The sequence below is a fragment of the Mustelus asterias genome, unplaced genomic scaffold (genome assembly GCF_964213995.1).
Source record: "Mustelus asterias unplaced genomic scaffold, sMusAst1.hap1.1 HAP1_SCAFFOLD_35, whole genome shotgun sequence".
Lineage (NCBI taxonomy): Eukaryota > Metazoa > Chordata > Chondrichthyes > Carcharhiniformes > Triakidae > Mustelus > Mustelus asterias.
Genome location: NW_027590117.1, coordinates 1277536 through 1291197, shown reverse-complemented (window position 1 = coordinate 1291197; position 13662 = coordinate 1277536). Strand labels below are relative to the sequence as shown.

At 46.3% G+C, this 13662-nt stretch overlaps 3 protein-coding genes and 1 non-coding gene across 4 annotated transcripts; 2 read left to right on the top strand and 2 right to left on the bottom strand.

Annotated features, from left to right (window-relative positions):
* Positions 1-1514: 1514 nt before the first annotated feature.
* trnag-ucc (transfer RNA glycine (anticodon UCC)) lies at positions 1515-1586 on the bottom strand. The gene has a single exon. It is a non-coding gene; the product is annotated as a tRNA-Gly (tRNA).
* Positions 1587-7264: 5678 nt separating this feature from the next.
* On the top strand, positions 7265-9506 carry LOC144482228 (uncharacterized). The gene is made up of 2 exons (XM_078201423.1): positions 7265-7926; positions 9182-9506. Exons 1-2 carry the CDS (start codon positions 7265-7267, stop codon positions 9504-9506), a joined length of 987 nt encoding a protein of 328 aa, XP_078057549.1.
* A 1350-nt stretch (positions 9507-10856) lies between these two features.
* Positions 10857-11267, top strand: LOC144482227 (histone H3). Its single transcript, XM_078201422.1, has one exon. It carries the CDS (start codon positions 10857-10859, stop codon positions 11265-11267), a length of 411 nt encoding a protein of 136 aa, XP_078057548.1.
* An 825-nt stretch (positions 11268-12092) lies between these two features.
* On the bottom strand, positions 12093-12482 carry LOC144482295 (histone H2A-like). Its single transcript, XM_078201477.1, has one exon. The coding sequence runs from the start codon at positions 12480-12482 to the stop codon at positions 12093-12095; it is 390 nt and encodes a 129-aa protein (XP_078057603.1).
* Positions 12483-13662: the final 1180 nt, after the last annotated feature.

Below are 13662 nucleotides of genomic sequence, written 5' to 3'. Positions count from 1 at the left end.
TCTGGGGAGCAGCACCGGCCTCAGAGGCTTTTACAGTTACTGAGCCGGGAAACTCCAACAAATCCCTGAGAATCCACAGCACAGAGCGAGAGGAAAGCCTGTCCTGGGAGCTGTCAATCTGAGACACAGTTTGACCCTGTCAATGTGCAGATGTGAACCTGCTCCTTCCATTCCCAAACTGTTATAACCAAGAATACAGAACGCCCAGTAGTGACCAGCTTGTTGCAATGTGTTTGAATGAACATGATGTGATATCATCGAAGCAGCATTTTGAAATATTCATTCAATGTATTCTGATTATTTAATGCTCTGTGTGCATTCTTATGCCATTGCATAAGAATCTTCCTCTGACATGAGACCGTGTTTTGTCTTTGTGCCTTGATGCTGCTTTAAAAAAACATGTTCATGTTATGAATTTTCTCATCGAACCATAGGAAGAATTATAGAAAAATAACAGCACAGAAGGAAGCCATTGAACCTATCCTGCCATGCCAGTCCAAGGACACAGCAAGAAATCTCACAACACCAGGTTAAAGTCCAACAGGTTTATTTTTTTTAATACTTTTCCAATTCAATCAAATCAAATCCAATTCAGAGTCTCAACAAGTTGAGACATTTCAGATCCAGGCTGACAAGACAGGGCGAGCGACCAAACCACCCTGTCCTGGGCCTGATCTACATGAGCCAAGCTGATTGGAGAAGGGGGAGGTTCCTCCTCCAAGACCTGAGCTCATTTGCATCTTAGCCAAAAGGCCGAGATGCCGCTTTTAAAAATTGCTTCATATGAAACATATGAAGCCTCAGCGTAACCTAATGACCTCGACCAAGTGCGGCCGACCATGGGCTGCCGTCCATACACTTGATCTTAGCCAAAAGGCCGAGGTTTATTTGGTAGCAAAAGCCACTAGCTTTCAGAGCGCTTGCAGCTCCTTCATCAGGTGAGTGGGAGTTCTGTTCACGAACAGGTCATACAAAGACACAAATTCAATTTACAAATTAATATGTCCTTTCCAAGCCCATCTTCCTGCACCCAGCCCGGAGCTATGCAGCTGAATATCCAAATAATGGCGAGCCTTCTTCGAGTCAGTGGCTGCCCTGTAGCAGCGGAGTAAACATTTCAAATCACACCCGCTGCTAGCAGGGCTCGAACCTGCGCGGGGAAACCCCATTGGATTTCTCAACGCCTTAACCACTCGGCCAGCGCAGCTGCTTATTTGCTGTTGTGATGTAACCGACTTAGCAACATTCACAGACCTTTATCAGGCACCGGAATGATGCAGGGCACAGCGTGTGAGCTGAAATTTGTTCGTCTCCTTTTAATTTGTATCTTTGTCTCTGATCCAGAACTCATTCACTAGTTCAAAGACTTGTTGTTCTTTTTCAGTAACCTTTCATTAAAATCAAGTTGAACCCGAATTCTGCATCCGAAAAATAAAACGAAAACATGAAGTCCACTTTATTTCATTGCAGTCAAATGTTGCGTTTAAACCACATGAGGGCGCTGACATTACCAATGCGATGGCCGGGAATCGAACCCGGGTCAACTGCTTGGAAGGCAGCTATGCTCACCACTAGAACACCATCGCTCGCTCCCCTCATGTAACTGTTATTTTCATTAGTTATAATTACAAAACTACCTTAACTTCTGATTTCAGCAGACAGAAGGTATGTCCTTGGGACATTTTTTTTTACCTGAACTTGGCTTGTCTCATTTTTCTGGACAGTTTTAGCCACCTTTTTGCGATTGCTTCTGACTGATAACTCTGATTAGATTTGCGGCCTGTTCTTTCATTTGAACAAAGTTTCCACTGAACGGAAATTGAAGCTGGATTTTATGTCAGAAACACATGGATGATGAGAATATTTGCTGATTTTTTTTAGAACTTTCCCCCTTCTGTTCTGACCAGAGATAGCTAATTAAATAAGTCAACACTCTGAAGGTCAGGAACTGACCCTTGGTCAAATGCTCGCACAGTCACCACAACACCACCTGGCTCTGTCACCCCCTCTGTATTTATAGAACGAAGCAATGAAGTGGCAGAGAAATCACAGCTGAGAGAATTCTGTAACCGACATTCCCGTTCTGGGAGTTTTACACTTTCCAATAGATCGGGGTGAGCAGGGTCGCCCAATCAGAAAGCAGATCCTTGGGACATGGAATTTGATTAATATCATGTTTTGCAATCATGTTAATCGGTAAGGACCATGTTGATGTAATTTCACTCCAATCTGTGAAGGTTTGTTTGAATCGTGACCTTGTTGCACAACTTGCGTTCAGCCAGGAGATGGCAGCAGAGAACAATAATTTGGATTTGCTGTTTGTGTCAATAAATCTCGTCATAGAGGTTCACAGCATGGAAAAAAGCCCTTTGGCACAACATGTCCATGCCGCCCAAATTTTACCATTAAGTTCGTCCCTATTGCCCGTGTTTGGTCCATATCCCTCTATATCCAGCTCACCCATGTAATTCCTTTTAAAAGACAAAATTGTACCCGTCTCTACTCCCTCTGGCAACTCGTTCCACACACCACTCTCTGTGTGAAATAAATTGCCCTTCTGGACCCTTTTGTATCCCTCCCCTCTCATCTTAACCCTATGTTCTCCAGTTTTAGACTCCCTTATTGCGGGGAAAAGCTGTTGGCTATCTACCTTATCTATTTCCTCATTATGATATAGGCCTCTTTATATCACCTCGAGGTCTCCTGCGCTCCAGGGGAAAAAAAGTTCCAGTCCACCCAACCCCTCCTTATAACTCAAACAATCAAATCCTGGTGGCATCCTAATAAATCTTTTCTGCACTCTTTCTAGTTTATTAATATCCTTCCGATAATAGGGTGACCAGAATTCTACACAGTATTCCAAGTGTGGCCTTATGAATGTCTTGTACAATTTCACAAGATGTCCCAACCCCCGTGTTCAATGTTCTGACCACTGAAACCAAGCATGTCAAATGCCTTCTTCACCACCCTGTCCACATGTGACTCCACTTTCAAGGAGTTATGAACCTGTACCCCGAGATCTCTTTGTTTTATAACTCACCCCAACGTCTTACCATGAACTGAATAGGTCCTGCCGTGGTTTAATCCGCCAAAATACATCACCTTACATTTATCTAAATCAAATTCCATCTGCCGTTCATCGGCCCACTGACTCAATTGATCAAGATCCCACTGCAATCCGAGGTAACCTTCTTCACTGTCCACTCTGCCACCAATCTTGGTGTCGTTTGCAAACATACTAACCATGCCTCCTAAAAAATGACGGGGTAGGATGAGTGACTTTGCGGATGGCATATAGATTGGCTGGGTGGTGAAAGGGAGGCTCAGTTTCTTAGTCTGCAAGAAGATATAGACAGGATAGTCAAACGGGCAGATAAGTGGCAGATGGAATTTAACCCCGAAAGATGTGAGGTAACACACTTTGGAAGGAATAATTTGGCAAGGAAGTATTCAATGAAGGGCATGGCACTTGGAAGTTCTGTGGAATAAAGGGACATTGGCGTGTTTGTCCATAATCTCTGAAGGTAGAAGGGTATGTTAGTAGGATGGTGAAAAAAAAACATATGGGGCACTTGCCTTTAACAATCGGGGCATCGATTGCAATAAAATGTCATGTTGGAATTGCATAGAACTTTGGTGAGGCCACAGCTCGAGTACTGTGTACAGTTTTGGTCGCCACAAGGTAGCAAGGATGTGATTGCACTGGAGGGGAGGCAGAGGAAATTCACCATGATGCTGTCTGGGATGGAACATGTAAGTTATGAAGGGAGATTGGGGAGGCTTGGATTGTTTTCTTTAGAGCAGAGAATACTGAGGGGGGACCTGATCGAGGTGTACAAAATTATGAGGGCATCGACAGAGTGGACAGGAAGCAGCTGTTCCCCTTGGTTGAAGGGTCAGTAAAAAGAGGACATAGGTTCAATGTGAGGGGCAGGAAGTTTAGGGTGGATGTGCGGAAATTTTTTTTTACCCAAGGGTAGTGACGGTCTGGAATGCGCTGCCTTGGAGGATGATAGAGGCAAGTTGCCTCACATCCTTTAAAAGTATGTGTTCAGCAATTGGCATATCATAACATTCAGGTCCATGGGTCAAGTGCTGGTAGATGCGATTCGATTGGAGGTCAGATGCTTCTTCCGTGTCAGAGCAGACTCGATGGGCCGAAGAGCCTCTTCTGTACTGTATGATTCTTTTATTCTCTAAAAAAATTCACCACGAACCGGATCAATGTCAGGCATATTCCTTGCCAGTTCTCAGACAGGCACTGATTGGTTCGAAGTTTGTTTCATCTTTCAGGGTCCAGCTCAATTAAATAAATGTATTTCTTATGTTCTGTGTGTCATTTATAAAAACCTTCCTCTGACATGAGACCTTGTTTTGTCCTTGTGCCCCTGTTGATGCCTTTGTCACTCTGCTCATGCTTTGATTTTCCTCATGGCACCTTAGAAAGAGTAAGTGTTTAAACAACACCAGGTTAAAGTCCAACAGGTTTAAAGATCTGGTTGGCTGTAGGGATTCACATTCTAATCAGTATTCTGTAACTTGATTTTGTGTCTCTGTGCCCTGTTTGAGAGCACATTTCCACTCCATCTGACAAAGGAGCAGCGCTCCGAAAGCTAATGGTATTTGCTACCAAATAAACCTGTTGGACTTTAACCTGGTGTTGTTAAAACTCTTACTGTGTTCACCCCAGTCCAACGCCGGCATCTCCACATCACGACCTTAGAAAGAACCAGAGAAATGTAACAGCACCGAAGGAACCCATTCGGCCTATCTTGTCCTTGCCAGACTGAGGACACTCAGGTGTCCTTTCCAAGCTCACCTTCCTGTTATGTAGCTGAAAGCATGCTGGAGATCCAAAGAATTCATTCCAAAAAAATAGGATTTGCAATTCTGTGGCTGCCTAAAGCAAACATTTCCAATCACACTCGCTGCCAGCAGGGTTCGAATCTGCACGGAGAAACTCCATTGGGTTTCAAATCCATCGCCTTAACCACGCAGCCACGGCAGCTGCTTCTTTAAAGAATGAAAGCAAATCACTGCGGATGCTGGAATCTGAAACCAAAAGAGAAAATGCTGGAAAATCTCAGCAAGTCTGGCAGCATCTGTAAGGAGAGAAAAGAGCTGACGTTTCGAGTCCAGACGATCCATTGTCAAAGCTTTGACAAAGAGTCATCTGGACTCGAAATGTCAGCTCTTTTCTTTCTTTACAGATGTTGTCAGACCTGCTAAGATTTTCCAGTATTTTATCTTTTGGCAGCTCTTATTTGTCTGAATAATGTAACCACCTCAGTAACGTTCACATTAACTTCATCAGGCACCAGTTTTGCGCAGCACACAGTGTGGGAGCTGAAATTTGTTCTTCTACTTTTACTTTGAGTCTTTGTGTCTGGCTGAAAATTCATTTATTCGGTCAGAGACTTGTTTTTCTATTCCAATATTTTTCATCAAAAAAGAATTATGTCCGAACAAAAAATGAAAAAGCTATCTGCATTTTATTTCATTCTTGTCAAATGTTTCGTTTGCCCTGTTTTTGTCCACTCAGTTTAAAACACAAGAGGCCGCGGATAAGGTTCGAAATAAATGACCAATGCGTTGGCCAGGAATCAAACCTGGGTCATCTGCTTGGAAGGCAGTTATGCTCACCCCTATACCACCATCGCTCACTCTGCTTAAACAACTGTTATTTTCATTAGTTATAATTAAGGAACTTCCTGAGTTGCTGATTTCATCAAACACCAGATGTGTCCACAGCACAGTTTGTAAATTGAACTTGGCTTGTCTCGCTTTTCTGGACAGTTTAGCCCACCTTTCGTTTTACAATTGATTCTGACTGAGAACTCATTGATTAGTTTTGAGGCCTTTTCTTTCATTTGAACAACGTTTCAGCTGAAAGGAAATTGAATGTGGATTTTACATTAGAAACACAGCGATGATGAGAATTTTTAGTGAATTTTATTTTAGGAGTGCCCACCTACTGTTCTGACCTGCGATAGATAATTAAATGAATTACCACTGTGATGGCCAGGAACTGACCCTTGGTCAAATGTTCGCACAGTCACCACCATCACTCACCTGGCTCTGCCACCCCCTCAGTAAGAAAGTCCAGCTCTGACACTGAATCTAGTTACCTTCGGGCCCAATTGGAGGATGGTCAGAAACTGTCTGCCACTGTCAGAAACTCCATTATCAGCGAGTGGGGGATGATTATTTAACTGGCTGTCACTGGTTGTTGAGGTTGTGATTTACTGTTACCTGTCAGTGCAAGAGAAACAAATAAAACAGGAAAATTGAGAGACTCCGAGAGCAGATAATTTGTCCTTCGCCCGAAAGAAACACAATCATGTCTGCAATCGCTATAATAACTGAAAAAAAACAGATATAATTGGCTGTTGCCGCGAATCTAGTGAACAAATGTGGCCGTACACCACATGGACTGCAGCGGTTCCAGAAAGCAGCTCACCACCACCTTCCCAAGGGCAATTAGGGATGGGCAATAAATGCTGACCCAGACAGCGACACTCACATTCCATGAATGAATTCAAAGACAATCTGCAGGGAGGGGGCTTCAGAGTGTTTAACAGTTACTGAGGTGAAAAACTCTAACGAACCCCCCGGAATACAGAGGAAAGGCGAAAAGGAGGAGAAATTCCGTCCTGGGACCTTACATTTGGTGAAAGTTTTGTCCTGTGAATGTGCAGATGTGAATATTGTGTAAGAGAGAGTGTATGAAAGGGACGGGCGGGTCAGACTAATCCAACTGTGTTTGTGTTTCTGTTCTGATCATGACATCTCCGAGTCTCTCTTGTGTAAAATAAAACAATTTTCCAATCAAAGATTCCCTTAATCCCCCTGCTGAGCCCCAAAGTTAGACTTCAAGGCAATTGTTTTCTCTAAATTGAAGAATTCAGTGGAAAAGTAGAGAACATGTCAGCTATCGCGTGTGAGAGCGCGATCAGTGCAGCAGTAAAACGGGTTTCAGTGGAAAACGGAGTACTCAGTTCGAGTGAAACCTTTTCAACTGCAATCATTCGTGTGTCAGAGACATGAAGGATGTGAGCTGGATCTCTGGAGAGGTGGAATTTCATTGCAATGGGAGAGTTTGAGAGGAGAGAGAAACACAGAGAGGCTGGAGGAGCCGGGAGCTGACAGCAGCTTGTCTCTGCTCCGTCCGCTCTCTGCCTTTAAGTTGCTCTGTGCCGCCACCACTGGGTTCATTTCGGATCCAGTTCTGACTCTCACACAGATTTTCCACACACTCTCGGATATGACTGAAACTGCAGCCGCCGAAACGGCTCCTCCAGCCGCTCCCGCTCAAGTGAAGTCTCCCAGGAAGAAGAAGGCGGCTCCCCGACCTGCGGCAGCCGGTCCCAAGTTGGGCGAGCAGATCCTCAATGTTGTGGCGGAATGCCGCGATCGCAAGGGGATGTCCCTGGCCGCGATAAAGAAAGCTTTGGCTGGCAGCGGAGTGGATGTGGGGAAGCGCGTCTCCCAGATCAGGTTAACGATCAAGAGGAAGGTGGAGACAGGGTCTCTGGTGCAGACAAAGGGACAGGGCGCCTCCGGCTCCTTCAAACTCGCTAAGAACGAAGGCCCGGGGAAAATGGGAAAGAAGGTGAAGACACCAACAGCCAAGAAATCTTTAGTAAAGAAAACAGCGGCCAAGAAGGTGACAACAAAGAAAGCAGCAGCCAAGAAACCCGCAGCCAAGAAACCCGCAGCAAAGAGAACTCCAGTGAAGAAATCAACAGTGAAGAGAACAAGCAGCAAAAAGGCGGCAACTCCAAAAAAGGTGTTGAAGAAAGCAGCCCTGAAGAAAAAGTCTCCTGTGAAGAAGGTGACGGGCGGAAAGTCTGTCAAAAAAGTGACTAAATCGAAAGCCAAACCCAAAGTGAAAGCAGCAAAAGCGAAGAAAGCGTCAGGAAAGAAGTGAAACAACCCGAGCAAATTGTAAACCTCTGAACCCAAAGGCTCTTCTCAGAGCCACCCACATCTCTCAGGAAAGAGCTGATCCCGCAAGAAAATGATTCCTGTCCCGCGGCCCGGCTCATTCTCAATAGAGATCATTTCAAGTTCAGACTAAAGCAAAACACAGCAGATGCTGAATTTCATTTGAATTTCACATTTGTTCAATCGCCACTTTCTCTCATAATAAAGATGTCTGTTAGATTCAGTGTGAGACAGGAACACTGGCGGCTCAACACCGCATTCCTGCCTCATTTTTAACCGAATCCCTGCAATGCAGAAGGAGGCCAATCGTCCCATCGAGTCTGCACCGACCTCAATCCCACCCAGTCCGGATCCCCATTACCCTATTTATTGACCGGACTTACCCCCTGACACTCCGGTGCAATTTAGCATGGCCAATCAACCTGACAGGCACTTTGGTGTGCGGGAAGAAACCGGAGCACCCGGAGGAAGCCCGGGGAGTATGTGCAAACTCCACACAGACAGAGACCTCAGCCGGGAATCGAACCCAAGTGCCTGGTGCTGTGAGACGGCAATTCTTCGCCAAACATCAATGTCAGGAGTGGGATTTGAACCCACGCCTCCAGAGGAGACTGCGGCCTAGACCGCTCGGCCATCCTGACTCCCTTAATTTTAACACAGGAGATTGCCCCAAACAGCTTCAATAAAGTGTTTGCAAACAGCGAGAAGCAGATGTGTGTGAGGGTGTTCCGGGGGAAGATTCTTGCTAGAGAATCGACTGTGTTTAGGTCGGAATATTACTGACTGGGAATTATTCCGGGACCAGGTTTAAAAACACAAACGGACAAAGTCACGATCCGAAACGTTAACTCTGTCTCTCTCTTCACAAAAGCTGCCGGAGCTGCTGATTATTTGCAGCATTTTCTGTTTTGCTTCCATATTTCAAAGCTCCGGGTTTGTGGAAACTCTTGACTGTGAACGGCGGCTCTGGTAGTGTTTGTGTGGGGAGCTGTGTTTCGCTTCCATTGTTAATAAACGGGTTGAAATTGGCGGTTGCAGAAACTGGAGGTGGAGCTGAAAGATCAGGGGCCGTTCTGTGTGTGTGTGTGTTAGTCCGGCTCTCTCCTCCCTCCCGCTCTGTGTTTAATCTTCACTCTGTCTCCTCCCCTCTCTGCTCTCACTCCGCCTTTCTCAGTCACGTCGGGGCGGGCTGTATAAAAGGAGCCTGAAAGAGTTCCTCTCTCATATTGCGCAGTGACCTGAGTGAAGAATCATCATGTCTGGCAGAGGGAAAGGAGGCAAAGGACTGGGTAAAGGCGGCGCAAAGCGGCACCGCAAAGTGCTTCGTGATAATATCCAGGGCATCAACAATCCGCCGCCTGGCTCGCCGTGGCGGTGTCAAGCGGATCTCGGGTTTGATCTATGAGGAGACTCGCGGGGTGCTGAAGGTTTTCCTGGAGAATGTGATCAGGGATGCGGTCACCTACACTGAACACGCCAAGCGCAAGACGGTCACTGCCATGGATGTGGTGTACGCTCTGAAACGCCAGGGCCGCACTCTCTATGGATTCGGCGGCTGAACAACTGGAACCTTCCTCCCGAACACACAACAAAGGCTCTTTTAAGGGCCACTCACCGCTTCACAGAGAGAGCAGTGACCTGGGCACGGGGGCTGGGATAGGCTGTTCAGTGGTGGAGATGAATATTTGCTTTGTTCAGGTTGAATTTAACATTTCATTTGCAGTAGGGATTGAAATTGTTTTTATTTTTAATTGGATGATCTAAATAGCTCTATCGTTTCTGCAGTTGTTGATTTTCCCCAGTTGACATGTGCCCTCAGTGAAAAGCCACATCACTCCTGTTTAATCACTGTTTGGGTAGAGTTTATCAAAGCTTTCTCTGGAATAGCGGAGTTTAGTAGCAGCAGCCGGTGAATCGTTCACTGGAACCAGTCCCAGTTGTGATGCTATTTGCCCCCAGACGGTTGTTTCCTGCACTGAAACTGACGCTTTGTGAAACTGATCAGTTTCCGCTCAGTCATTCACAAACCCGCAATTCCCGCAGTTTGAGCCGCTCCAGCCCCAACCTGCTTCTGATTGGCCATCCTCTCCGCATTCGCAGCTCTGAACCAATCGCAGAGCATCGAATGTGAAGATTGAGCCAATCATTGGCTTCAACTGTCAACCGGCAGAAATTTTGAATTGGGGGAAATGCCGCCAATTTCAGCGCGGGAAAGGGAATTGAGACAAATTCTTAACTTATTAAAAATAGATTCTCAATTAATATTCTGCTGTAAGATTATTTTACAAAAGGTTTCATTTGTCCGCCACGGGAAGCAAACGGCTCTATTCAGTAATGTCAAACGGGACAAATATGAAGTCACTCTCTGTAACAAACAACAGACTCAACCCCTTTCACACCGGCTTCAGGGGGACACAGAGAAGCGACAGATTTCTGATCCTTTCCGCTGAAAGCTGCGGCGAATGTCACAAACGACAGGGGAAGGGCAATCTGAATGGGCTGGAGAGGAAAGGGACGGGGATAGAGTGGAACAGTGGGAGATTCTGGGAATGAACAGCCCAGAGAGCGGGGAAAGGGTCTAAAGCACTAAGTGGAGGGAGATGGACTTCAAATCTTCAATGTTTCTGGTAATGGTTATATTAATAAGGACGGAATAAAGTCTTCTTTGAAACAGACGGTTATTTCTTGCATCAAAAACGGCCCAATTTCTGAAAGGGGCGGTTAAGGAAACCACTGAACCAATTAGAACCTGAGTTACAGATATTAATTCCCTGGTCACAATTTGATTGAAACTTCCTGGGCCAATTCCCGCTGGGGGCGGTTCCTCACAGAGTTTAAAAAGGCGGATGCAGCGCAGACTCTGTATTAACAGTCTTCGTCTCTCAGATTGTGCTGAATCCGCTCAGAAAATGGCCAGGACCAAGCAGACAGCGCGCAAATCGACCGGAGGGAAAGCTCCTCGCAAACAGCTGGCTACCAAAGCTGCCCGGAAGAGCGCTCCAGCCACGGGCGGAGTGAAGAAGCCTCATCGCTACAGACCCGGCACTGTGGCTCTGAGGGAGATCCGCCGCTACCAGAAATCCACCGAGCTGCTGATCCGCAAACTGCCCTTCCAGCGCCTGGTGCGAGAGATCGCTCAGGACTTCAAGACAGACCTGCGCTTCCAGAGCTCGGCCGTCATGGCCCTGCAGGAGGCCAGCGAAGCTTACCTGGTGGGGCTCTTTGAAGACACCAACCTGTGCGCCATCCACGCCAAGCGAGTCACCATCATGCCCAAAGACATCCAGTTGGCCCGCCGCATCCGCGGGGAACGCGCCTAAAACCCGGCTTCAGCACCAAGTACAACAACGGCTCTTTTAAGAGCCACCAACTCGACAAATGAAAGAGCTGCGATCTCCTGTTAACGATTCTAGTGTTTCAATTCCCAGGACAGAATATTCCCAGGACTCCAGTACTGAAACCTCTCAATGTTACAATTAACCCTCCGTTGCATTGAGGTCATTCATATCTCCAATCCTTTGATGGTTGGAGTAAAAGCGATGCCGTTAACAATTTTACCACAATTTAATTTTAAAGTAGTTTATTAAACCTGCGATCATTTCAGTTTCCGAGCAATACTTCCGCAAATCCACTTTCTCCGCACGTGTTTCGAGTCGCAGCGAGAGTGTTGAAAATTGTGTCAATTAAGTTCAGAATATGAAGCATGTCTCAAACAGTAACCCACTCACACCGATATAGCCATTGCAGGAACGCTTGCACATTCGCATAGACAATAATTAACACTTTTCCAGATCCAGTGACTGACTTTGTGAGGACATTCATCGGTTTTCAAAGTGAGTCACTGGATCTGGAAAAGTGTTAATTATTGTCTCTGTGAATGTCTATGCGACTATCACATTTTAAAGCAATTATATTGGAAATAGGATCATTTCAGTTCACTGGGATGGTTTCCCCGATCAACAACAGCAACTTGTATTAAAATACAGTATGCGTCAATAGTACGGATTGATAGAACAAAGCGGGAAACAGCTGTGCTGTGAATAGCAGTGCAGAAACTGACCGATAGACACCAGGTCGCCCTTTTTCAGATAAAGTGAGTGGCTCTGAAAAGAGCCTTTGGGTTATTAGATTAAAGAATGGTCGCTTCACTTGCTCTTCGCGGTCCCAGCGCTGCTTTTCTTGGGCAACAGCACGGCCTGGATATTAGGCAGCACACCGCCCTGAGCGATGGTCACCCCTCCCAGCAGCTTGTTGAGCTCCTCGTCGTTGCGGACGGCCAGCTGCAGGTGTCTGGGGATGATGCGGGTCTTCTTGTTGTCCCGGGCCGCGTTCCCGGCCAGCTCCAGGATTTCAGCGGTCAGATACTCGAGCACAGCAGCCAGATAGACCGGGGCTCCGGCACCCACACGCTCAGCATAGTTGCCCTTTCTCAGGAGCCTGTGAACACGGCCCACCGGGAACTGCAGTCCAGCCCGGGAGGAGCGAGACTTGGCCTTGGCCCGAGCTTTCCCGCCGCTCTTTCCTCTTCCAGACATTTGCACAATCTCACAAACACTTTCACAAAGAATCAGCAATTTCTCCAGCATTGACTGTTCTTATAAACTGACAGCTCCTCTGATTGGCCGCTGCTCTATTCACCTCATTTGCCTATGTTCTTCACCAATCAGCTCACTGGAAACAGAAGAGGGCGGGATTTCCCCACAACAACCGGCAGAAGCAGAGAATTTGTCCATTTCCAAAAGCCCGCCAATTTCATTGTGGGAAAGGAGCGAATTCAAATCAATGTCGTCATCAGTCAGAGATTTCAAATCCCTTCTATCGATTTGCTTTTATTCAGCTCTTCCCGTCACCATAAGACCATAAGACCATAAGACATAGGAGCGGAAGTAAGGCCATTCGGCCCATCGAGTCCACTCCACCATTCAATCATGGTTGATTTCAACTCCATTTACCCGCTCTCTCCCCATAGCCCTTAATTCCTCGAGAAATCAAGAATTTATCAATTTCTGTCTTGAAGACGCTCAACGTCTCGGCCTCCACAGCCCTCTGTGGCAATGAATTCCACAGACCCACCACTCTCTGGCTGAAGAAATTTCTCCTCATCTCTGTTCTAAAGTGACTCCCTTTTATTCTAAGGCTGTGCCCCCGCGTCCTAGTCTCCCCTGTTAATGGAAACAACTTCCCTACGTCCATCCTATCTAAGCCGTTCATTATCTTGTAAGTTTCTATCAGATCTCCCCTCAACCTCCTAAACTCCAATGAATATAATCCCACGATCCTCAGACGTTCATCGTATGTCAGGCCTACCATTCCTGGGATCATCCGTGTGAATCTCCGCTGGACCCGCTCCAGTGCCAGTATGTCCTTCCTGAGGTGTGGGGCCCAAAATTGCTCACAGTACTCCAAATGGGGCCTAACCAGTGCTTTATAAAGCCTCAGAAGTACATCCCTGCTTTTGTATTCCAAGCCTCTTGAGATAAATGACAACATTACATTTGCTTTCTTAATTACGGACTCAACCTGCAAGTTTACCTTTAGAGAATCCTGGACTAGGGCTCCCAAGTCCCTTTGCACTTTAGCATTATGAATTTTGTCACCGTTTAGAAAATAGTCCATGCCTCTATTCTTTTTTCCAAAGTGTACAACCTCGCACTTGCCCACGTTGAATTTCATCAGCCACTTCTTGGACCACTCTCCTAAACTGTCTAAATCTTT

Coding starts and splice junctions, on each gene's coding strand:
- LOC144482228 (XM_078201423.1), top strand. CDS start 7,265: ATGACTGAAACTGCAGCCGCCGAAACGGCTCCTCCAGCCGCTCCCGCT. Junction 7,927..9,181: donor AAGAAAGCGTCAGGAAAGAA/GTGAAACAACCC, acceptor CATATTGCGCAG/TGACCTGAGTGAAGAATCAT.
- LOC144482227 (XM_078201422.1), top strand. CDS start 10,857: ATGGCCAGGACCAAGCAGACAGCGCGCAAATCGACCGGAGGGAAAGCT.
- LOC144482295 (XM_078201477.1), bottom strand. CDS start 12,482: ATGTCTGGAAGAGGAAAGAGCGGCGGGAAAGCTCGGGCCAAGGCCAAG.